General features: G+C 44.7%; 1 protein-coding gene and 3 non-coding genes across 4 annotated transcripts; 1 reads left to right on the top strand and 3 right to left on the bottom strand.

The window, feature by feature from the left end:
• Window positions 1-1367: 1367 nt before the first annotated feature.
• On the bottom strand, window positions 1368-12060 carry LOC115196639 (eukaryotic translation initiation factor 3 subunit J-A-like). The gene is made up of 4 exons (XM_029757484.1): window positions 11843-12060; window positions 3829-4046; window positions 3663-3736; window positions 1368-1650 (listed from the first exon to the last, which is right to left on the bottom strand). The coding sequence occupies exons 1-4, from the start codon at window positions 12058-12060 to the stop codon at window positions 1516-1518; spliced, it is 645 nt and encodes a 214-aa protein (XP_029613344.1). The 3' UTR covers window positions 1368-1515.
• Window positions 5543-5736, top strand: LOC115197821 (U2 spliceosomal RNA). The gene has a single exon (XR_003879065.1). It is a non-coding gene; the product is annotated as a U2 spliceosomal RNA (small nuclear RNA).
• On the bottom strand, window positions 5802-5992 carry LOC115197846 (U2 spliceosomal RNA). Its single transcript, XR_003879086.1, has one exon. It is a non-coding gene; the product is annotated as a U2 spliceosomal RNA (small nuclear RNA).
• LOC115197824 (U2 spliceosomal RNA) lies at window positions 7381-7563 on the bottom strand. The gene has a single exon (XR_003879066.1). It is a non-coding gene; the product is annotated as a U2 spliceosomal RNA (small nuclear RNA).
• Window positions 12061-24701: the final 12641 nt, after the last annotated feature.

Here is a 24701-nt window from a genome sequence, read left to right as displayed (position 1 = left end):
CGGAGGGAGAGAGCAGCAGACTGAGGGTCAGTCTCAGCGGAGGGAGAGAGCAGCAGACTGAGGGTCAGTCTCAGCAGAGGGAGAGAGCAGCAGACCAAGGGTCCGTCTCTCAACATCCCTCCTCTCTCCCTTTCCTCTACTGACACTAACCAAAAAGGGACACCGTCTTCCAGCTGATGGCAACTCGAGTCGCACCGTATTATTTCTGCCTTATGCACAAATTAATGTTGTTACTCCCATGAACAGAGAAAGTGAAATATTCCTTGATATTAAAAAAAGACACAAGCCGCTAATAATAACAACGCCTACAGATACACTTTCCTACTCATTCATTACTGCTGCACTGCTTGTTGTAGCGCTGAGTGGAAATAGGAAGAACGCGCATTTTATGGTTTATAAAAGTGTTGAAAACAAAGTGTTGACAGTGCTGAGTGAGACCTTAAACATGAAGTCACTCATAAAAGCAGCAGCTCTTTGCTGTATTCGTTGACAGTCTCTCTAGTCATGGTTTTGAACGTTTTGAAATGTCACAGTATCAATTTTGCCGTATCCTTTTTTTATTGCCTGCTACGTTCCTGCAGACTCGGTAAACTGAGCATTCTGATTGGCCAGTAATTCATAGTGCACTTGATTTCCTCTCCAGGCCCACCTGGAAGGCAGAGTTCGCACCTTCAGACATATGAAATGGCAACAGTTTGCCTACCCGGTGCGCAGGGCAGCTGAATTGGCTGCACCTACCCACCAACAGCCCGAGACTAATGAAACAAATAGGAACACAAAGCTTTATCGTTGGGTTTTTTACAGAAATGTTTGACGATCGACTAGAAATGCCTTGGAGACCTAGAACGATTGTTGCTTCAACTCAGTGGAAGTGATTGTACTGGGTTTCTCAGCGTAGCAGTGCTGTTCTAGGATCAGTTTAGCCTTGTCTGATCATAATGAATAAGAGGGGGGAGGGGGTGGGGAGGGAGGGGGGCACCTGATCCTAGACCAGCATATCTACCCAGACGCTTTGTGAACATAGGCCCAGGATGAAATGGTCAGCGCTGTGTTTTCTAACTGACACGGAGTAGTACCCTACGGCTATTTATTGAAACGCTACATAAAAACACATTATTTTCAGCGCCATCATTTCTCCATTAAATACACTGACAGTTAAGATTATGGTTACATCATGTTCATTTCAGCAGTATATGGGCCTATGTTCACACATTGACTCTGTGTGGCTTCAATACTTCCTAGCCTTAATATTACTTTATAGTAACATTTTGTATTATTTTCCTAGAAAATTCAAATATTGCAGGGGGAAGGATGATCAGGGCAATATTACCCTCCTTACAACTAGAAGTAATCAATCTTTAGTCATGCTCTAAGGGGGCTGGGTGGAGCAGAGTGGAGGGGGAATGTGGGTCAGACAGTGGAAGCCTACTAAATGCCACCCTATCCCCTATATAAAAAGGGTTCTACATAGGGAACAGGGTGCCGTTTGAGACGCAGCACTCGGTTGGTGTCACGTCACATGAAGTCCTCGTAGTCTTGTACGTAACCTCCGTCGAACTCGCCGTAGTCCGCTAGGTCATCCTTCATCTTGGACTTCATCCCTCCGGCAGAAACCATACCTTTCTTTTTCTTCTTTCCTTTATTCAGCTGCTGTTGGAAATGAAGAGGGATGATTAGTATTGTTTATTCAGCTGCTGTTGGAAATGAAGAGGGGATGATTAGTATTGTTTATTCAGCTGCTGTTGGAAATGAAGAGGGATGATTAGTATTGTTTATTCAGCTGCTGTTGGAAATGAAGAGGGATGATTAGTATTGTCCTTTATTCAGCTGCTGTTGGAAATGAAGAGGGGATGATTAGTATTGTTTATTCAGCTGCTGTTGGAAATGAAGAGGGGATGATTAGTATTGTTTATTCAGCTGCTGTTGGAAATGAAGAGGGATGATTAGTATTGTTTATTCAGCTGCTGTTGGAAATGAAGAGGGATGATTAGTATTGTCCTTTATTCAGCTGCTGTTGGAAATGAAGAGGGATGATTAGTATTGTTTATTCAGCTGCTGTTGGAAATGAAGAGGGGATGATTAGTATTGTTTATTCAGCTGCTGTTGGAAATGAAGAGGGATGATTAGTATTGTTTATTCAGCTGCTGTTGGAAATGAAGAGGGATGATTAGTATTGTTTATTCAGCTGCTGTTGGAAATGAAGAGGGGATGATTAGTATTGTTTATTCAGCTGCTGTTGGAAATGAAGAGGGATGATTAGTATTGTTTATTCAGCTGCTGTTGGAAATGAAGAGGGATGATTAGTATTGTTTATTCAACTGCTGTTGGAAATGAAGAGGGATGATTAGTATTGTTTATTCAGCTGCTGTTGGAAATGAAGAGGGATGATTAGTATTGTTTATTCAGCTGCTGTTGGAAATGAAGAGGGGATGATTAGTATTGTTTATTCAGCTGCTGTTGGAAATGAAGAGGGATGATTAGTATTGTTTATTCAGCTGCTGTTGGAAATGAAGAGGGGATGATTAGTATTGTTTATTCAGCTGCTGTTGGAAATGAAGAGGGGATGATTAGTATTGTTTATTCAGCTGCTGTTGGAAATGAAGAGGGATGATTAGTATTGTTTATTCAGCTGCTGTTGGAAATGAAGAGGGATGATTAGTATTGTTTATTCAGCTGCTGTTGGAAATGAAGAGGGGATGATTAGTATTGTTTATTCAGCTGCTGTTGGAAATGAAGAGGGATGATTAGTATTGTTTATTCAGCTGCTGTTGGAAATGAAGAGGGATGATTAGTATTGTTTATTCAGCTGCTGTTGGAAATGAAGAGGGATGATTAGTATTGTTTATTCAGCTGCTGTTGGAAATGAAGAGGGATGATTAGTATTGTTTATTCAGCTGCTGTTGGAAATGAAGAGGGATGATTAGTATTGTCCTTTATTCAGCTGCTGTTGGAAATGAAGAGGGATGATTAGTATTGTTTATTCAGCTGCTGTTGGAAATGAAGAGGGATGATTAGTATTGTTTATTCAGCTGCTGTTGGAAATGAAGAGGGATGATTAGTATTGTTTATTCAGCTGCTGTTGGAAATGAAGAGGGATGATTAGTATTGTTTATTCAGCTGCTGTTGGAAATGAAGAGGGGTGATTAGTATTGTTTATTCAGCTGCTGTTGGAATGAAGAGGGATGATTAGTATTGTTTATTCAGCTGCTGTTGGAAATGAAGAGGGATGATTAGTATTGTTTATTCAGCTGCTGTTGGAAATGAAGAGGGATGATTAGTATTGTTTATTCAGCTGCTGTTGGAAATGAAGAGGGGATGATTAGTATTGTTTATTCAGCTGCTGTTGGAAATGAAGAGGGATGATTAGTATTGTTTATTCAGCTGCTGTTGGAAATGAAGAGGGATGATTAGTATTGTTTATTCAGCTGCTGTTGGAAATGAAGAGGGGATGATTAGTATTGTCTTATGACAGTAATTCATTTGATCATCATTTCCATTAGGGCACGCAACTCCAGGTAGTACCTCACTGATCCAGTCTGTTTTCTTCCGTTTGTTGCCTAATGAACATGACCCGGACTAGACTGAATACCGGTCGAAGTAGACCATGTATACTGGTGATAAACGTCTCTACTTGTCTGTCATTTGAAAAAGAAAACACTAACCTTTTCCTGTTTCTGTTTTTCACTTAGTAAGACTGTGAGGGAGTTGCTGACTCTTTTCAAGTCCTCCACCTCCACTGTAACATAAGAGGTGCACAGTTAAAACATTATTTCATATAATACAGGGACACTGACTTTTCTAAATGTGTATTATTAAATGAATACTTACATGAGAGACAGAGGTCTCGAAACAAGGACTCTAGGAAGCCAGAATAGTGTATGGAACTCTCGAAAGGTGATATCTTGTCTTTTAACAACTTTTCAAACTCTGTGAACTCATCTTTAGAAGACGGGCTTATAGCATCAATTCCTTTGACGTTGTTGACGACACCTGATTTGAGAAGGAAAATGATTTGAGCAGCATGATATGAAGCTTTCCACAGGAAACTGTTGTTGACAATGTCTAAAACTCTTGATACTTATAGCAAAATGTCTGGTTTATCCTAGACTCTCTGTAAAGCTTTCTATTAATCTGTAATACGTGTAGACTGTCAGCCTTAAATATTTATCATTCAACATAGACTACATGACCAAAAATATGTGGACACCTGCTTGTTGAACATCTCGTTCCAAAATCATGGGCATTAATATGGAGTTGGTCCCCCTTTGCTGCTATAACAGTCTCCACTCTTCTGTGAAGGCTTTCCACTAGATGTTGGAACATTGCTGCAGGGGACTTGCTTCCATTCAGTCACAAGAGCGTTAGTGAGGTCGGGCACTGATGTTGGGGGATTAGTAGTGTGTCTAATGCAGTGGGCATCATTGACCCTGGTCATGGACCCCCTACTTCTACACTGCTGCTACTCTCTGTTTATGATTTATGCATAGTCACTTTAACTTTACCTACATGTATACATATTACCTCGACTAACCGGTACCCCCGGCACATTGACCCTGTACCGGTACCCCCCTATATATAGCCTCGCTATGCTGCTGTTTAATTAGGCTAGGTTGTAGCAACCTCATGATGGGTATAGTGAAAAGTTGAGTATCATGTAGTAGCCTAAACCTCACTTTCAGGATGAATCAAACCAGTGTCGTTTTTATTCATCAATATACAGTATTTTGTGCGTAATGGCATTTTATGTGCATGATATGAAGTTTGTTGTAGTGACTGAGTAAGCTTCATTGTAAAAGTATGCCTCAACAGTGCCGTGTTTGCAAAAGTTTATTATGCGAAGCGCACATTTAGGCAGCCAGGGACCACAGGCCGGGACCTCAGGCCGGGACCACAGCAGGCCGGGACCACAGCAGGCCGGGACCACAGCAGGCCGGGACCACAGCAGGCCGGGACCACAGCAGGCCGGGACCACAGGACCTCTCCGTAGGCCGCCCTGTCGGTCTAGCTCTCACTGCAGTCCAGTGTCATGGACATCTTTGAAGCTTGGCCTCTATAAAGTTGCCCTCCTAAATTACTAAAGGCCTCCTCACAATGGCCTTAACATGTAAGGCTCTACAGACAGATTTAAAAATGTATAGGGTATTTTTATTTCATACATTATTTGCGTTGATGTGCTGCAATGTAATGAAGTCGAGCGGTTCAACATTCAAATGCGTTTAAATTGACCACATAGTGCAGTTTGGACAAGGAGACGGTCGGTGGAAGTCTGGCGCCACCAAGTGGACAATTATTTTAGTTCCCTTGTGGCATCAGTGGTGCTTCCAGAGATAGTTTATAAAATGTTACGTCAGTATTATTATCTGCAAATTGTTTCTCCCACCCGTATTTGATAGATTATTATTCCAATTTATCTGTAAATCTGGTTTTAACTCAATAAGGATTTGTCTCGTTTCCGATTGGAGGAGGCTGGATGACCACGTGATTTCAGATCCTACCAATGTGTTACTTTGTAACAGTGAAAAGTGTCTTTTCCCATTGCGGTATCGCTTCTCGGCCTTTTGGCTAAGATCAAGTGTAGTATCTGCCGTTGTGAATATAAACCAGATCAAGTTGACAGAATGGTGTTACCATTTTATACACATAAAAGCGTCAAAAACAATTTGAATTTGTTTTGATTTATTGGGTGACTTGACCTCCACTTTCTAGGCATCATTGACAGACTTGGTCAAACCCCAATATCCATCATGATTCCAATAGAAACACCATGCTGTCAACTTGATCTGGTTTATATTCACAACGGCAGGGGGTGCACCGTTCCTGGAGGTACTGCAATACCAGGTCGATGCGTGGAGTGGACGGAGCAAGCCCCTATTCCATCTCCCTGTTCCAAAAATCAATTTAATATATGGTCCCCAGATAGGGGACGTATCAGATATTAAACTGATAAGAACAGATACTACACTTGATCTTAGCCAAAAGGCCGAGAAGCGATACCGCAATGCTTTCGGGAGGAAGGTGCCGTTCTCCGACACGTCAAATCCGGTAACGGGTTCACCAAAATGAGCTCTGTAAACTTTACATCAGATATCAAAGATGATGCTGGTAAAACATGCTGCATAGATTGGGATTTGATCAACGTCGGGAAAAGACACTTTTCACTGTTACAAAGTAACACATTGGTAGGATCTGAAATCACGTGGTCATCCAGCCTCCTCCAATCGGAAACGAGACAAATCCTTATTTAGTTAAAACCTGATTTACAGATACATTGGAATAATAATCTGTCAAATACGGGTGGGAGAAATAATTTGCAGATAATAAAACTAACGTAACATTTTATATTTTATAAACTATCTCAGGAAGCACCACTGATGCCACAAGGGAACTAAAATTATTGTCCACTTGGTGGCGCCAGACTTCCACCGACCGTCGCCTTGTCCAAGCTGCACTATGTGGTCAATTAAAACGCATTTGAATGTTGAACCGCTCGACTTCATTACATTGCAGCACATCATCAACGCAAATAATGTATGAAATAAAAATAGGCTATATATTTTTAAATCTGTCTATAGAGCCATGTATTTTTAAATCTGTCTATAGAGCCATGTATCTTTAAATCTGTCTGTAGAGCCATGTATGATAAGGCCATTGTGAGGAGGCCTTTATAAAGTTGCCCTCCTAAATTACTAGAGGCCAAACTTCAAAGATGTCCATGGCACTGGACTGCAGTGAGAGCTAAACCGACAGGGCGTCCTACGGAGAGGTCCCGGCCTGCGGTCCCGGCCTGCGGTCCCGGCCTGCGGTCCCGGCCTGCGGTCCCGGCCTGTGGTCCTGGCTGCCTAAATGTGTGCTCAACACAATACACTTTTGCAAACATGACACTTTTAAAGCATACTTTTACAATCAGGCCTAGTCAGTCACTACAACAAACGTCATATCATGCACATAAAATACCAATAGGCCTATTGGGTTGGAGAGCATCTATCTACTCACGAAATACTGTATATTGATGAATAAAACGTGCACTGGTTTGATTCATACTGAAAGTTGTCATATTCAAATTCAATCCATGAAATATCGGAATGTGTAAAATAAGTGTCCAATAGTGGTTGAACTATAATCCTATAAATCTACTTTAATTGTCAGTAATGATGGAACTGTATGACAGCGGTCCAGTCGTGGTGAACCGTGCGCCAGGCTCCACGTTTAACCTGCTACAGTTCCATAATGATTACAACAGGCTACATGTACAAAATGATCGCTAAAATACATGTATGTGGGTATTACTGACGGATGGCTCCAGATCCTTGCTGATACAAATTGTAAAATAAAAGCCTGGTCATATAATCAGAACATTATAAAGCGCATGTTTTCAGCGCGGCGGGTTTAGCCGCTTGGGGCTTCAAATTTCATACACGCGAATTACGAATTCTGAATAATGGCACAGCTATGTATAACCTATTTCACTGTGGAAAAATCTATTTCATATATTGTCCCCAGATAGGGACATATCAGATATTGAACTGACAAGAACAGATTTTTATTTTATTTTGGAAAAATGGTTATTACCACAGAGTTTCTTAAAATAGCTCATGGTTTTACATAATGATTTGTACACTTTAAAACAATCTAACCTTCCAACCCTACTACAGTAAAACAACACTTTAAAACAACATAATATGCATAAAAATACTGCATTGAAACATTATAACATGTTAAAAGTACATGTTGTTATTAAAACAATAAAACAACCTAAGAAAAGAAGTACTTTAAAAAAATATCCAATCTGTAAAAGACATTTCAAATGTGCACATATGATTCAAACAAGAGTATACCTTTTTTAAGACATGTAAAACGGTTTAAAAATCCCTTTATTAAAAAAGCTGTCTTCTCTCCTTTGTGAACGGTGGCCGCCGGGACCTTAGATGTTTTGGGTGATACTTTGTCTGGGGTCGAGACTCCGTGGCTATGAAGGCCACTCACTGCCTGGTGGGGGATCTCCACACGTTTCCCTACCAACAAGTTGTCAGAGGACCACAGCGGGTCCTTCAGAAACGTGAGAGTGAGCCAGAGCTTCGTGGAATCGGCCTTCGGTCCATCCGATACAGCACGAGCTCAAGTGTTGTGTCCTCCCCTGCTGGAGGACACGGGGAAATCAGAGGGCTTTTTTCCACAGGTCCCTGGCTTATTTCATTGCAGTTACCCTTCTCTTCCTTATAGTTGCTTATGTTTGGTATCTGTTTGATATTTATATTGGTGGTACATATACAGGCAGAGAGCGCGAGAGAGGGAGAGAGATTTAAATCATCTTTATTGGGGTCTGGGAACCCACAACACAATAAACACTCAAACAAAACCATAGTTACACATCAATTAAAAACACAACACCAAATCCGCCTCCACAGTAACTAAACACAACATCCTCTGAACACCCCATATACTCATAAACTGATCAATATTGTTAACCAGTTTGTAACAGGCAAACTCAACCCTCAGTCTCGCTGCCAACATTTCCTCCAGCATTCCCACCACATCCACAGACCCCTGTCCCCAAATACTGTTCTTTTGGGTCTTCCATATTGCTAATTTAGCTGCCCCTAACACAAAATTAAGCAAAATAACTACACCTCTTCGACTAAACCTGTACTTTAACCCAAAGATAAACAGTTGTGAAGAGAAAACCTCTCCCAAAGCTGAGAACCAAGAAGTGATCAGGTCAATCATCCCGACCAACCTGGGACACTGTAAGATCAGATGTGCCAGAGTTCCAGACTCAGCACAGAATGGACACCCCTTCCCCAGCAGGAGGATCCAGGTGTACCAGATGCATATTGGTGGCTATGGCTCCATGTATTATCCTCCATTGGAGGTCAGCTGTCCTCTTTTCAATAGGCAGTTTGTGAAAGAGAGGCTCTTCAAAAAGCCACGTCCCTGGTGGCGTGCCGGCCTTACAGGACTTGACAAGAACTCTCCAAGCCTGCATAACAGACTCATAAAATGGAGTCAGGCCAGACAAATCACCCCCCTCCAGCTTTAAGAGGAAAAGGTGCTTGTCTAAGCCCAAACAGCCTGCTCTCCTCATCAATGTGTAGGCTGTCGACCCAGCTAGAACCATCACTGTACAACAGTCTCTGGGCTGTTAGAACCGTCTCTGTACAACAGTCTCTGGGCTGCTATAACCGTCACTGTACAACAGTCTCTGGGCTGCTAGAACCGTCTCTGTACAACAGTCTCTGGGCTACTAGAACCGTCTCTGTACAACAGTCTCTGGGCTGCTAGAACCGTCTCTGTACAACAGTCTCTGGGCTGCTAGAACCGTCACTGTACAACAGTCTCTGGGCTGCTAGAACCGTCACTGTACAACAGTCTCTGGGCTGTTAGAACCGTCTCTGTACAACAGTCTCTGGGCTGTTAGAACCGTCTCTGTACAACAGTCTCTGGGCTGTTAGAACCGTCTCTGTACAACAGTCTCTGGGCTGTTAGAACCGTCTCTGTACAACAGTTTCTGGGCTGTTAGAACTGTCTCTGTACAACAGTCTCTGGGCTGCTAGAACCGTCTCTGTACAACATTCTCTGGGCTGTTAGAACCGTCTCTGTACAACAGTCTCTGGGCTGTTAGAACCGTCTCTGTACAACAGTCTCTGGGCTGCTTGAAGCAGGAAAGCCATGATCCTGGATGAAATGTCCACCAGGCCTTGTCCATCCTCGTGCAGCGGCAGGTACAGGGCCGCAGCTTTAATCCAGTGTTGTCCAGACCAGAGGAAATGTCCACCAGGCCTTGTCCATCCTCGTGCAGCGGCAGGTACAGGGCCGCAGCTTTAATCCAGTGTTGTCCAGACCAGAGGAAATGTCCACCAGGCCTTGTCCATCCTCGTGCAGCGGCAGGTACAGGGCCGCAGCTTTAATCCAGTGTTGTCCAGACCAGAAGAAATGGACAAGGGTCCTCTGTAAAATCATTAGTCTGAGCCACAGGGTAGAGGCAGCAAGATTATTATCCACCAGTACCCTTCCCCTATAAGACAGCTGGGGTAGCACCCATTTACACCTTGACAGTCTGGCACACCCTTTCTCCACTACACCCTCCCAAAACATGACATCATGTAACAACTTCACATTAAAATACCAGTAAGGTGACGACCTTCTTGGACAAGTGAATATCAACAGTAACAATATGGTGGTTAGAGAAACCCACAGGAGTAATATCACACCTTCCAACCCTACTACAGTAGAGATCAGATACCTGTCTAACCTTCCAACCCTACTACAGTAGTGATCAGATACATACAACCTGTCTAACCTTCCAACCCTACTACAGTCGAGATCAGATACATACAACCTGTCTAACCTTCCAACCCTACTACAGTAGAGATCAGATACCTGTCTAACCTTCCAACCCTACTACAGTAGAGATCAGATACCTGTCTAACCTTCCAACCCTACTACAGTAGTGATCAGATACATACAACCTGTCTAACCTTCCAACCCTACTACAGTAGAGATCAGATACATACAACCTGTCTAACCTTCCAACCCTACTACAGTAGTGATCAGATACATACAACCTGTCTAACCTTGCTGCACTGACACGACCTTCATTAACTTTTATCCATGTGTACTGCCTAACTGTTGCATTCCTGACTCTCCACACATCAGAAAGCTCAAACTCACTTAGTAGACCAGACAGGCAAGTGGCTGACCGCAGATGAGGTTCTTCAGCGGTGCGGTCAACAGTAAAATCCACTGTTCAGTTCCAGTCCCCCCCTAAAACCATACACCCCTCTTAGTCACACTGTCTTAAAGTTTCCTTTATTTTATCAAATACAGCAATACGCTCTGTACCCTCATTAGGAGCAGAAACATAAAAAAAAAAAAAAAAAAAAAACGTAACATCCGCCTTGACCAATAAAACCCGACCCTTAACAATCTCTGTTGTAGATACCACAGTCACCCCTAAGCCTGAGGAAAACAAGATGGCCTCCCCAGCACTGAAATTAGTACCATGACTGAGTATATGCTGCCCCTCCCACCACATACCCCAGTCAACCTCATTAGCCTCATCACTATGTCTCCTGTAGAAAAACTACATTAAGCCTTTTCTGTTTTATTATTTCTAATACCCAAGCCCTCTTATTCCTGTCCCTTCCCCCATTAATACTGAGAGAACCTACCCTTAGTACCTCCATATAGAAAAGAGAACCTACCCTTAGTACCTCCATATAGAAAAGAGAACCTCCCCTTAGTACCTCCATATAGAAAAGAGAACCTCCCCTTAGTACCTCCATATAGAAAAGAGAACCTACCCTTAGTACCTCCATATAGAAAAGAGAACCTACCCTTAGTACCTCCATATAGAAAAGAGAACGTACCCTTAGTACCTCCATATAGAAAAGAGAACCTCCCCTTAGTACCTCCATATAGAAAAGAGAACCTACCCTTAGTACCTCCATATAGAAAAGACAACCTACCCTTAGTACCTCCATATAGAAAAGAGAACCTCCCCTTAGTACCTCCATATAGAAAAGAGAACCTACCCTTAGTACCTCCATATAGAAAAGAGAAATGAGAAGCAGAAGAAACCACAGAGAAACCAAAGAGAAAAAAGACACCCTATGAGGCATGATCATCATCATTGTTTTAATTTTCTCTTAACCTGACCACGTTTCCCACTGACTTTTGCTGCTGTGACAGCAGTAAACAATTTCCTCAAACGAAAACGCTTCTTCTCACTCAACTGGTCTAACCCCACCGTCTTCTGTAACATCACAGCTGACCTCACAAACTTATCAACATCAACAAAAAATCTGCCAATTTGACAGATTTCCCAGAAGTCTGATCCAGGAACCCATTGACCTCCTCTGGACTGTAAATTGAGTCGTCGCCAGCTGCTATCATATCAATAGAGACGTCCATATCCTTCTCCTGATCCTCCTCAACTGAGGCCACAGATCCCTGATAGCCCTCTACCACATCCCTCTCAACACTCCCCACCTGCACCCCATCACTCGTACCAGGCATCTCCTCCACAACCCCCTCCTTTACCCCATCACTCATACCAGGCATCTCCTCCACTACCTGGGAGACTAGCCCCACCTGAACCCCTTCCTGTACCCCATTACTCATAGTGGGCATCTCCTCCACTACCTGGGAGACTAGCCCCACCTGAACCCCCTCCTGTACCCCATTACTCATAGTGGGCATCTCCTCCACTACCTGGGAGTCTAGCCCCACCTGAACCCCCTCCTGTACCCCATTACTCGTACTGGGCAACTCCTCACCAGTCTGAGGAAATGGCTCTTCAGATCCATCCTTACCTTCTACAACAATATTTTTCTGCTGCATAACATTTCCCTCTGGTACAAGTTGCAACTCCGTGCCCTCAACACGGACAACTTGTTCCTCAGTAACAGGTGCTTGTGGCTGCTCTGCCGCTGTCGGCCCACCTCTCCCTACATCAGTGGGCCCAGGCGTTACGAGGACCACCTCTCCCTACATCAGTGGGCCCAGTTGTTACGAGGACCACCTCTCCCTACATCAGTGGGCCCAGGAGTTACGAGGACCACCTCTCCCTACATCAGTGGGCTCAGCCGCTGTCGGCCCACCTCTCCCTACATCAGTGGGCCCAGGCGTTACGAGGACCACCTCTCCCTATGTCAGTGGGCCCAGGCGTTACGAGGACCACCTCTCCCTATGTCAGTGGGCCCAGGCGTTACGAGGACCACCTCTCCCTACATCAGTGGTCCCAGGCGTTACGAGGACCACCTCTCCCTACATCAGTGGGCCCAGGCGTTACGAGGACCACCTCTCCCTACATCAGTAATCCCAGGCGTTACGAGGACCACCTCTCCCTACATCAGTGGGCCCAGGCGTTACGAGGACCACCTCTCCCTACATCAGTGGGCCCAGGCGTTACGAGGACCACCTGCGCCCCTCCCTCTGCCTTCTCCCTTTTCGAACAGCATGTCGCTTATGACCAACATCCCCACACTCAAAACACCGTTTACTACCCGTACTATCATAAGCCATATACAGTCTGTTGTCATACTGACTTCCGGTTTGGAGCGAGTAGTCGCACTTCGCTTCGCTCCACAATTAATATTACACTTCATTACATTACAACGGTTTGATTTGTTTGATTTGAGCAATTTTTCTTAGCTAGCTACATAGCCGTCTTTGTATCAAAGATAATTGTGTAGTTTAGAGTAATTAGAGTAATTATCGAGGTTAGCTAGCCAGCTATTTTCGTCCTCCTAACGTAGTCAACACTGCTAGCTAGCCAACTAGCCATCTTCTACCGACTAGCAGCACTGTAGAAACTATTACATTACAACATTACAACGGAACGACTTGATTAGTGTAGTGTTAGCTAGCTACATAGTTGTCTTTGCTGTCTTTGTATCTAAGATAATTGTGTAGTTTAGAGTAATTATCGAGATTAGCTAGCCAGCCGCGCCGCGACGCCGTTGTCCAGACTCCAGACTTAGTCAACACACCTAGTCATCATCAAACCCACTGCTAGCTAGCCAACCGTTACCGACTAGCAGCGCTGTAGAAACTAATACATTACAACGGAACGATTTGACTAGTGCAGTGTTAGCTAGCTACATAGTTGTCTTTGTCATAGCTTGATAATTGTGTAGTTTAGAGTAATTATCGAGGTTAGCTAGCCAGCTATTTTCGTCCCCCGCGACGCCATTTTTCCAAACCTAGCCAACTATTACCGACGAGCAGCATTGTAGAAACTAAATACATTACAAAGGAACGTCTTGATTAGTGTTATGTTAGCTAGCTATATAGTTGCTTTTCTATCATGATAAGGTGTAGTACTGAAACTATCGAGGTTACCTAGTCAGCTACACGTTCAAACAAAGTCAACAACGCAGCCACTGCTAGCTAGCCTACTTCACCAGCCAGCAGTACTGTATCATTTTCGTCATTTTAGTCAATAAGATTTTTGCAACGTAAGCTTAACTTTCTGAACATTCGAGACGTGTAGTCCACTTGTCATTCCAATCTCCTTTGCATTAGCGTAGCCTCTTCTGTAGCTTGTCAACTATGTGTCTGTCTATTCCTGTTCTCTCCCTTCTGCACAGGCCATACAAACGCTTCACACCGCGTGGCCGCTGCCACTCTAACCTGGTGGTCCCAGCGCGCATGACCCACGTGGAGTTCCAGGTCTCCGGCAGCCTCTGGAACTGCCGGTCTGCGGCCAACAAGGCTGAGTTCATCTCAGCCTATGCTACCCTCCAGTCCCTCGACTTCCTGGCGCTGACGGAAACATGGATTACCACAGATAACACTGCTACTCCTACTGCTCTCTCCTCGTCTGCCCATGTGTTCTCGCATACCCCGAGAGCATCTGGCCAGCGGGGTGGTGGCACTGGAATCCTCATCTCTCCCAAGTGGACATTCTCTCTTTCTCCCCTGACCCATCTGTCTATCGCCTCCTTTGAATTCCATGCTGTCACAGTTACCAGCCCTTTCAAGGTTAACATCCTTATCATTTATCGCCCTCCAGGTTCCCTTGGAGAGTTCATCAATGAGCTTGACGCCTTGATAAGTTCCTTTCCTGAGGATGGCTCACCTCTCACAGTTCTGGGTGACTTTAACCTCCGTCTACCTTTGACTCATTCCTCTCTGCCTCCTTCTTTCCACTCCTCTCCTCTTTTGACCTCACCATCTCACCTTCCCCCCCTACTCACAAGGTAGGCAATACGCTTGACCTCATCTTTACTAGATGCTGTTCTTCCACTAATCTCATTGCAACTCCCCTCCAAGTCTCCGACCACTACCTTGTATCCTTTTCCCTCTCGCTCTCATCCAACACTTCTCACTCTGCCCCTACTCGGATGGTATTCCGCCGTCCCAACCTTCGCTCTCTCTCTCCCGCTACTCTCTCCTCTTCCATCCTATCATCTCTTCCCTCTGCTCAAACCTTCTCCAACCTATCTCCTGATTCTGCCTCCTCAACCCTCCTCTCCTCCCTTTCTGCATCCTTTGATTTTCTCTGTCACCTATCCTCCAGGCCGGCTCGGTCCTCCCCTCCTGCTCCGTGGCTCGACGACTCACTGCGAGCTCACAGAACAGGGCTCCGGGCAGCCGAGCGGAAATGGAGGAAAACTTGCCTCCCTGCGGACCTGGCATCCTTTCACTCCCTCCTCTCTACATTTTCCTCTTCTGTCTCTGCTGCTAAAGCCATTTTCTACCACTCTAAATTCCAAGCATCTGCCTCTAACCCTAGGAAGCTCTTTGCCACCTTCTCCTCCCTCCTGAATCCCCCCCTGACTTCGTCAACCATTTTGAAAAGAAGGTTGACGACATCCGATCCTCGTTTGCTAAGTCAAACGACACCGCTGGTCCTGCTCACACTGCCCTACCCTGTGCTTTGACCTCTTTCTCCCCTCTCTCTCCAGATGAAATCTCGCGTCTTGTGACGGCCGGCCGCCCAACAACCTGCCCACTTGACCCTATCCCCTCCTCTCTTCTCCAGACCATTTCCGGAGACCTTCTCCCATACCTCACCTCGCTCATCAACTCATCCTTGACCGCTGGCTACGTCCCTTCTGTCTTCAAAAGAGCGAGAGTTGCACCCCTTCTGAAAAAACCTACACTCGATCCCTCCGATGTCAACAACTACATACCAGTATCCCTTCTTTTTTTCTCTCCAAAACTCTTGAACGTGTCGTCCTTGGCCAGCTCTCCTGCTATCTCTCTCAGAATGACCTTCTTGATCCAAATCAGTCAGGTTTCAAGACTGGTCATTCAACTGAGACTGCTCTTCTCTGTGTCACGGAGGCTCTCCGCACTGCTAAAGCTAACTCTCTCTCCTCTGCTCTCATCCTTCTAGACCTATCTGCTGCCTTTGATACTGTGAACCATCAGATCCTCCTCTCCACCCTCTCCGAGTTGGGCATCTCCGGCGCGGCCCACGCTTGGATTGCGTCCTACCTGACAGGTCGCTCCTACCAGGTGGCGCGGCGAGAATCTGTCTCCGCACCACGTGCTCTCACCACTGGTGTCCCCCAGGGCTCTGTTCTAGGCCCTCTCCTATTCTCGCTATACACCAAGTCACTTGGCTCTGTCATATCCTCACATGGTCTCTCCTATCATTGCTATGCAGACGACACACAATTCATCTTCTCCTTTCCCCCTTCTGATAACCAGGTGGCGAATCGCATCTCTGCATGTCTGGCAGACATATCAGTGTGGATGACGGATCACCACCTCAAGCTGAACCTCGGCAAGACGGAGCTGCTCTTCCTTCCGGGGAAGGACTGCCCGTTCCATGATCTCGCCATCACGGTTGACAACTCCCTTGTGTCCTTCTCCCAGAGTGCTAAGAACCTTGTCGTGACCCTGGACAACACCCTGTCGTTCTCCACTAACATCAAGGCGGTGACCCGATCCTGTAGGTTCATGCTCTACAACATTCGCAGAGTACGACCCTGCCTCACACAGGAAGCGGCGCAGGTCCTAATCCAGGCACTTGTCATCTCCCGTCTGGATTACTGCAACTCGCTGTTGGCTGGGCTCCCTGCCTGTGCCATTAAACCCCTACAACTCATCCAGAACGCCGCAGCCCGTCTGGTGTTCAACCTTCCCAAGTTCTCTCACGTCACCCCGCTCCTCCGCTCTCTCCACTGGCTTCCAGTTGAAGCTCGCATCCGCTACAAGACCATGGTGCTTGCCTACGGAGCTGTGAGGGGAACGGCACCTCCGTACCTTCAGGCTCTGATCAGGCCCTACACCCAAACAAGGGCACTGCGTTCATCCACCTCTGGCCTGCTCGCCTCCCTACCTCTGAGGAAGCACAGTTCCCGCTCAGCCCAGTCAAAACTGTTCGCTGCTCTGGCACCCCAATGGTGGAACAAGCTCCCTCACGACGCCAGGACAGCGGAGTCAATCACCACCTTCCGGAGACACCTGAAACCCCACCTCTTTAAGGAATACCTGGGATAGGATAAAGTAATCCTTCTAACCCCCCGCCCTTAAAAGATTTAGATGCACTATTGTAAAGTGGTTATTCCACTGGATATCATAAGGTGAATGCACCAATTTGTAAGTCGCTCTGGATAAGAGCGTCTGCTAAATGACTTAAATGTAAATGTAAATGTACTTGACTTTAAACGATAACTCCAACGTCTGTTCCGGTGAGTCCAAAAACATAAACACCTGTCGCCAAAACGACATAACCTGTTTCAACGTCGGATGTTTGATGCGACATAACCTGTTTCAACGTCGGGTGTTTGCAACCCAACGGGACAATCTTAATTGAACTTGCAAACTTCCCAAACCACAATAACTCGCGCTCCAATTACAAGGTATCTGTAGGAATATGGAAGATAATGTCATTATTACACTTTTACATCACCAGGTCATTGCAGATTACTAAAGTCTAATATCACTGATAACATTGGATTGATAGATGCATGTGCATGTGTGTGCACTCCCCCCCCCCCACACCCACTGAGGACATACACAAGCCACAGATTGTACTCCTTATGGACTCAAACAGGAAATACACAAACCACCTGAGAACACAGCAGGAAAGGGTGACCACAGCACTCAAGGGAGTGATTGAAAAAGCTTCTTCTACTTTCCCCAATGCACAAGTGGTTATCTCCACCCTGCTACCACGAAAATACTTCCACCCTGCTACCATACAGCGGGTAAACGCAAGTATTTCCTGTGACTGTGCCTCAAAACCAAATGTTTTCCTGGCCCACCACTCCACCCTGGACTTGAACAGCCGCTTTGACCAGGTCCACCTCTACAAGGCAGCAGTGCCCACCTTCGCCCGGACTCTAAAGGACATCGCCCTCAACACTCTCAAGGCCACCTCCAGGTATCGACGACAAGCGGACCGCCACCGGACCCCGGCTCCCCGGTATCGTCTTGGGCAGAGGGTATGGCTGTCCACCCGAGATCTGCCCCTCTGGGTGGAGTACCGTAAACTTTCCCCCAGGTTTATTGATCCTTTCCCAATCTCCAAGATCATTAGCCCCTCTGCTGTTCATCTTCTGTTGCCCTTTATCCTCCGTATACGTCCCACTTTTCATGTGTCTAGGATCAATCTCACAGCCCTTTGTCTCCTGTTTCCTGGTTGACTGGGAAGGGGGGGGGGTACTGTCACACCCTGATCTGTTTCTCCTTTCTTTGTGCTTGTCTCCATCCCTCTCCAGGTGTCACCCATCTCCCCCATTATCCCTAGTGTATTTATACCTGTGTTCTCTGTCTGTTGCCAGTTTGTTTTGTTCTTCAAGCCTACCAGCGGGTTTCCCCCTTGCTCCTGTCTTTTTCTAGTTCCTGTTTTCTAGTGTTCCCAGTTTCGACCATTCTGCCTGCCCTGACCCTGACACTGCCTGCCGTTCAGTACCTTATGGACTCTGATCTGGATTACGGACCTCCGCCTGCTCTTGACCTGTCATTTTGCCTGCCCCCTGGTCTAGTAATACACTTTTGTTTCTTCGACACTGTCTGCATCTGGGTCATCTCCTGAAACGTGATAGCAACACTAAACAATACATTAATTGCACTTTATCTGTGACAAACGGTGCCTACAAACTGTTAGGGTCTACATAAAGTTGTCCCAACACCTTACCACTGCTACACCTGGTTATCAGCAGAGCCTTGTCTGGCATCGAAACAGTTCATTCAGCCTAATTTACTGCCTTTAAAAAAACATAGCTGATATGGCTGACTTACATAAACAAATGTGGTTTGTAATGACAATTGGGATGTACAAACTATGGCATAAGGGGATGACGAGCGGATAAGAGGCAATTCGTAACTTCGATTAACGGCTCGTGTACACTAGCACGCGGTAAATTGCAGCGTGCCGCTTAGGCCGCCCATTGTGACTCGCTTGTGGGCGTGCTGGCAGCATATGGCAGCATATAGCAGCATGTTCGATTGTGCGTCAAGAATTCAGCACAGCAAGTTTGTATGAAGGTCTGGTTATTAAATGGGTAAATAGTTGAATCCATTCTCCATTTTATGAATTTATTCACAGGTAAATAGTAATATGTTCTAAAACGCTCGGGAGACAAACACAGTTTGCTGACCTGTTTCCAATCATCCACATGTCTAGGAGAACCTATTCAAGTAAGTAAATACATTTTGAAAATGTAAAAAAAAACATGTATTATTAGCTAACTAGCTACAGTGCAGGCTAACTCAAATGAGCTGCTAACGTAGCTAGCTAGCTATCTAGCTAACTTTTACATACGGTATAGATAGCTAGCTAAGTGAATTAAATATCTCAAGCTAACTAACTTCATATTAGCTAGCTATCTTGATGTATTTATCACTGTAAAAAAACAAACTCCAAATGCATTTGTAGGTAGCTAGCTAACAGCCATGGAGGAGGGTGAAAGGAGAGCAGCCCCAACTGTTAAAGTGAGAGAGTAGGCTATTCTAGATAGGGCAGGTACTTTTGTGTAGTTCCAGTCCCTAGAAGTGAGGACGGAGATAATAATAACGTAATATTCAGTGTTGTCTAATTTGACTACAAGGAAGTCAGTTTCTTGTGAGGTTTTCTGTCCTCAGATACAGAGAGCTGTGAAAGCCTGTCTGCAGAGGAAGAGGTCCCAGTGAAGAGCACTGGTTCTCAGCCCTGGTCCTGGGGACTCAAAGGGCTGCACATATGTGACGCTATCCTTGATGTGATCCTGCTGCTGTCACGTGCTACACATGCACATGTGTGTGCGCATGCATCTATCGATCCAATGTTATCAGTGATATTATACTTTAGTAATCTGCAATGACCTGGTGATGTAAAAGTGTAATAATGACATTATCTTCCATATTCCTACAGATACCTTGTAACTGGAGATTCCTTCAAAACGATTGCCTACAGATAACATGTAGGGCACTGCAAGGTTGGGTGACCAGGGCCATCTAGGACATCCTCCTGGGGGAATTCAGGTGTGTGAAGGCTACCTGTGCCCTGAATAACTTTATGAGGATGGACACGTGGATCAGGAGGGGATCTGCTGCTCGCCGCCGTGTGCCAGAGGAGAAGTCTGCTGCTCTGCAGGATGTTTCAAGGATGGGGTCCAACAAAGCAGCAAGAGAGGAAATCTATGTGCGGGAGATCTTCACCTCCTACTTCTTCTAAGAGGGTGCTGTTCCCTGGCAACACCATAGACTACACTATGCACAACCAAAGGCTCTTTTAATTAAGAGCCATTCACATTGCAATAACAGTATTCTTCCATTTACTTCGCTATGTCAACTGCAGTTATTCAATTCCAAGTTTATTTCGATTTGATTTCTATTTCTCAGGTGAGGGTGCTGTTTAGGTAAGGGTGTGATGTCTGTACAAAATCAAAACAGGTTATTTTAAGTCACCCATATTGAAAGAAATGTAGAACAGTTAGACACCCTATAACCCACACCTACACACTCATGTATCAATCTGATTGGTGGATTGTGTTGTGCAGTAAACAGGTTCAGGTGTATAACTGTGGCTCCTTCCACCTTCAAAGAATAGGCAAGAGGACCACCCATGGAGAACAGTAAGACACTTCATTATTTCTATAACTATGCTATATTGTTTGTCCTCATGTGTTCGTTCATGTTTTTCAGCATAAAGTCCTCTGCAGCCACTTAGTGTGGACACCAGGTGAGGCCACACACAGATTCCTGTTGAACACTGTCTATTTAACTACCTTATTTTCTCAATAACAGTCTCTCTCCTTCACTTTATCCCTCTCTCCCCTTCTCCCTAAATCCTCTAGGTTATATCAGCTGTGTCGGTGAACGAGAGAGTATGCGTTCGCTACTATTATGTCTCTAGCCAGAAGTTTTGCTTTGGCGTTTTCTGATTTATTCTGCAATTCAAACATGGCGATTATCCCAAACTGCAGTTCCACCTGCACCGAGAGACGTGGATGGAAATCTTCGCTTTCATAGTGTGAACTTCGGCCATGAACAACTTTACCAACACCTGATATCACCTTTCCTATGGGAACAGCTGAGCCGCTCGGGGGAAGGTACACAGGAAACACCGCAGCGCCGCTGAGACCGGTGTTTACCCTAACATGCTGCTTGTTACCTTCAGCCTGCTACTCTGTGGCGTTGTACACACCCTGTCCTGGCCCAAACACCACAAAACAAGCTAAACAACTATGCCCAAACTGTGGTAAAACCGTAAGGAATAATTAAAAAAGCAGTGGCTTGCGACATTTGTGATTTGTTTGTTCACATAAAGTGTGGAGCTATCAAACCCTTGTCATATGACAAAGCTGTAAAGTATCAAAGTCACATTTCGTTTGTTTGCAATGTATGCTGGGTAAATGGCGGTGCCAAACATTGGGATACCGGACACAAGCAGGGATGATGAGTGCAATCTTGATGAGATAGTCGATGTACCAGCAGTGAGCTCAGAAAGTGACTGTTTCAATCGGAAAGGACTTCACTTTATCCATGTTAACCGACGGAGCCTGATGCCGAAATTAGAGGAATTAAAATCACTGGCTTCTAACACCTGGGCGGCAGTAGTTGCTGTGACTGAGACAATGGGCTCAACGGGTCAATTGAGGACAATGAGGAGTTAACGGGTTACAGCGTTCATAGAATTGAGCGAAACAGTGGCAGCATGTGTATTTTTACTAGGAATAATGTGTATTTTAACCCTCGTTCAGATCTAAGAATGGATGGTCTTGAGGTTGCATGGGTAGATATACTCTTTCCTAAATGTTGTCCTATATTTGTTGGTGTTTTTGCTATCGGCCTCCGAAGCAGAATCATTTCTATGATTTGCTTTGAATTGAATTGCTGTGATCACAATGTATTTACTGATAGGGTATGTCTTATGCTTTGCGATTTCAATACAAATGGACTGTTATCACCCACAAACAGTACACTAGTAAATGCCCTGTATAACTTTAATCAGTTATTTGGACTAAAAACAACTGATTGTTTAGCCAACCCCGGATGTGTATTGACAGTAAATCAGACCAAGAGAACGTCTGTCAGTCAGGAGTCTTAAATATTGGTTTTAGTGATCATACAGTAACCTACTGTACCCGTAAGACATCCAAAATACTACTAGAGACAGGTAATAACTACATGAAGGTCTATGAAACAACACTCAATGGAACGAAGTACTTGGAAGTTTGGATTGGTCTCATGTACTAAACTGTGATGATGTTAATCAAGCTTGGTATCTCAGGCTCCTGAGTGGCGCAGCAGTCTAAGGCGCTGCATATCAGTGCTAGAGGCATCACTCCAGTTCCTGGTTCAAATCCAGGCTGTATCACATCCAGCTGTGACTGGGAGTCCCATAGGTCAGTGCACAATTGGCCCAGCGTTGCTGGGGTAGGCTGTCATTGTAAATAAGAATTTGTTCTTAAACTGAGTGGCCTAGTTAAAAATCTGTTTGTCTGCACTCGACTCCCGGACTCCTATGAAACAAATTCGAATCAAACAGCGGTCAGGGAGATAGATCACTTCTGAGATCTTAGTCCTCATATAGAAAAGGGATCGCTACCTGGCAAAATTCAGAAGGACAAATCTACAAAAATGCCTGTAGAAACCAGGCAAGATACAAAATGGATAAGAGGCCAAATTCCAACGTTACATAAACGCCGTTAATGACAATTTACAAGTTTCCTCGACCTTATTCAGGTTTGTTCGACCTTATTCAGGTTCGTTCGACCTTATTCAGGTTCGCTCGACCTTATTCAGGTTCGTTTGACCTTATTCAGGTTCGCTCGACCTTATTCAGGTTCGTTCGACCTTATTCAGGTTCGCTCGACCTTATTCAGGTTTCGATCGACCTTATTCAGGTTCGTTCGACCTTATTCAGGTTCGCTCGACCTTATTCAGGTTTTGGGAATGAAGTCAAGGTCAGTCATGGTTTAAGTCAAGGTCAGTCATGGTTTAAGTCAAGGTCAGTCGTGGTTTATCTGTAGACACACCTCGGGCCACACTTTCATGTAATTCCACCTCCACCCCGAGCCAATAGCGGGTGAATAGCATGTTATTCTCATGCTTAAGTTCAAGGTCAGTCATGGTTTAAGTCAAGGTCAGTCGTGGTTTATCTGTAGACACACCTCGGGCCACACTTTCATGTAATTCCACCTCCACCCCGAGCCAATAGCGGGTGAATAGCATGTTATTCTCATGCTTAAGTTCAAGGTCAGAATACGAACAGAAAGAAATAACGTTACAATTTATTAACTAGGGTCGGAATCGGGGCCTTGATGCATATGCAAACAGGGTAAAAAAAAAAAACGTACACTTGCATGTCTTTCTCATGTCAATCTAGTTCTGCAGTTTCTCTAACTAGATAGCAGCGGGTGCCAAGGGCCCAAAACATAGCCAATACTGGACAACCTTTATTTTACAGTCTATGGCCAGGATTCAAACCGATCGCACTTTGGTGGCAATGTGAAATTGAAGAAAAAAAAAAAGGTCATCTCTAATTGAGATGACATACGCAGAGTTTACCATGAACATTGCCTTTAAAAGCTGCATTGTTGACAAAGAGTGATGGGATTGAATCCCGGCCTATAACAGAGGGACCACCGAAATCAACGAGATAAAAACACAGGACACACACCATTGTTCTAATGTGAAAACCTTTATTAATCCTATTCATATATTCTTCTTTATTTACTTTATTTATTTCATTTGCAGTTACCCTTCTCTTCCTTATAGTTTCTTAATGTTTGGTATCGGTTTTGATATTTATATTTACATTGGTGGTACATATACAGCGGAGACTGGGGCAGGCCTTTCTCCAGTATTAACACTAAAGCTCACCACACCTCCTCCTCTTCCTCCTCCTCCTCTTCCTCCTCCTAACTCATGATGGAGGTATAGGACTAGAATAACCTCATCAGGCCTTATCAATCAATCAACCAATCAATTCATCAATTAATAGATTATTATATATGACCCTCTACACACTTAGTACGCTGTATGTCCCCATAATGAATGATAAACACACACTTAGAGAGAGAGAGAGATAAGGAGATCGAGGGAGATCGAGAAAGAGAGAGATTGAGAGAGATCTAGAGAGAGAGAGAGAGGGAGAGAGATCGAGAGAGAGAGATTGAGAGAGATTGAGAGAGAGAGAGAGATCGAGAGAGAGAGAGAGAGAGATCGAGAGATCGAGAGAGATTGAGAGAGAGAGAGAGAGAGAGAGAGAGAGAGGGAAATATAAATAAAGAGATATGTACTGTATGTACAGAAGACTCAGTATGAGACGAGGCCGGTGTGTTGGTACACTAAAAAAGTGCATTAAACACATACACACACACACACACACACACACACACACACACACACACACACACACACACACACACACGCATATCGAATACACACACTCATTCACACACACACATTCACCTCTCAGCTACAAGATATGAAGGAGATATACAGTCATTCATTCATTCATTCATTCATTCATTCAGTCATTCATTCATTCATTCATTCATTCAGTCATTCATTCATTCACCCCATCACAGTGAAGAAGAATATACCACACCACAAATTACAAAATATTGAGACACAAGTTCATGAAGTAATGTGTAAATCGAGCTGAGAGACGCTCGCAATGGAGTTACAAAATGAATTCCTACATTAGTGCTTCTTTGATATTTTAGAACATACATGTTTCAAACCCAACTTTGTAAAACATCAATTTTTTTTCTCTCCAGTGAATATCTATATACAGTAACCGTAGCAAC

This window comes from Salmo trutta, chromosome 7 (assembly GCF_901001165.1).
Source record: "Salmo trutta chromosome 7, fSalTru1.1, whole genome shotgun sequence".
NCBI classification, from domain to species: domain Eukaryota; kingdom Metazoa; phylum Chordata; class Actinopteri; order Salmoniformes; family Salmonidae; genus Salmo; species Salmo trutta.
Note: the sequence above shows the minus strand (reverse complement) of the source record. Positions and strands in the feature narration are given on the sequence as shown.

Coding starts and splice junctions, on each gene's coding strand:
- LOC115196639 (XM_029757484.1), bottom strand. CDS start 12,060: ATGCCTGGTATGAGTGATGGGGTAAAGGAGGGGGTTGTGGAGGAGATG. Junction 4,047..11,842: donor AGTCCAGAGGAGGTCAATGG/GTTCCTGGATCA, acceptor TGTCAACAACAG/TTTCCTGTGGAAAGCTTCAT. Junction 1,651..3,662: donor AAAAACAGAAACAGGAAAAG/GTTAGTGTTTTC, acceptor CATTTCCAACAG/CAGCTGAATAAAGGAAAGAA.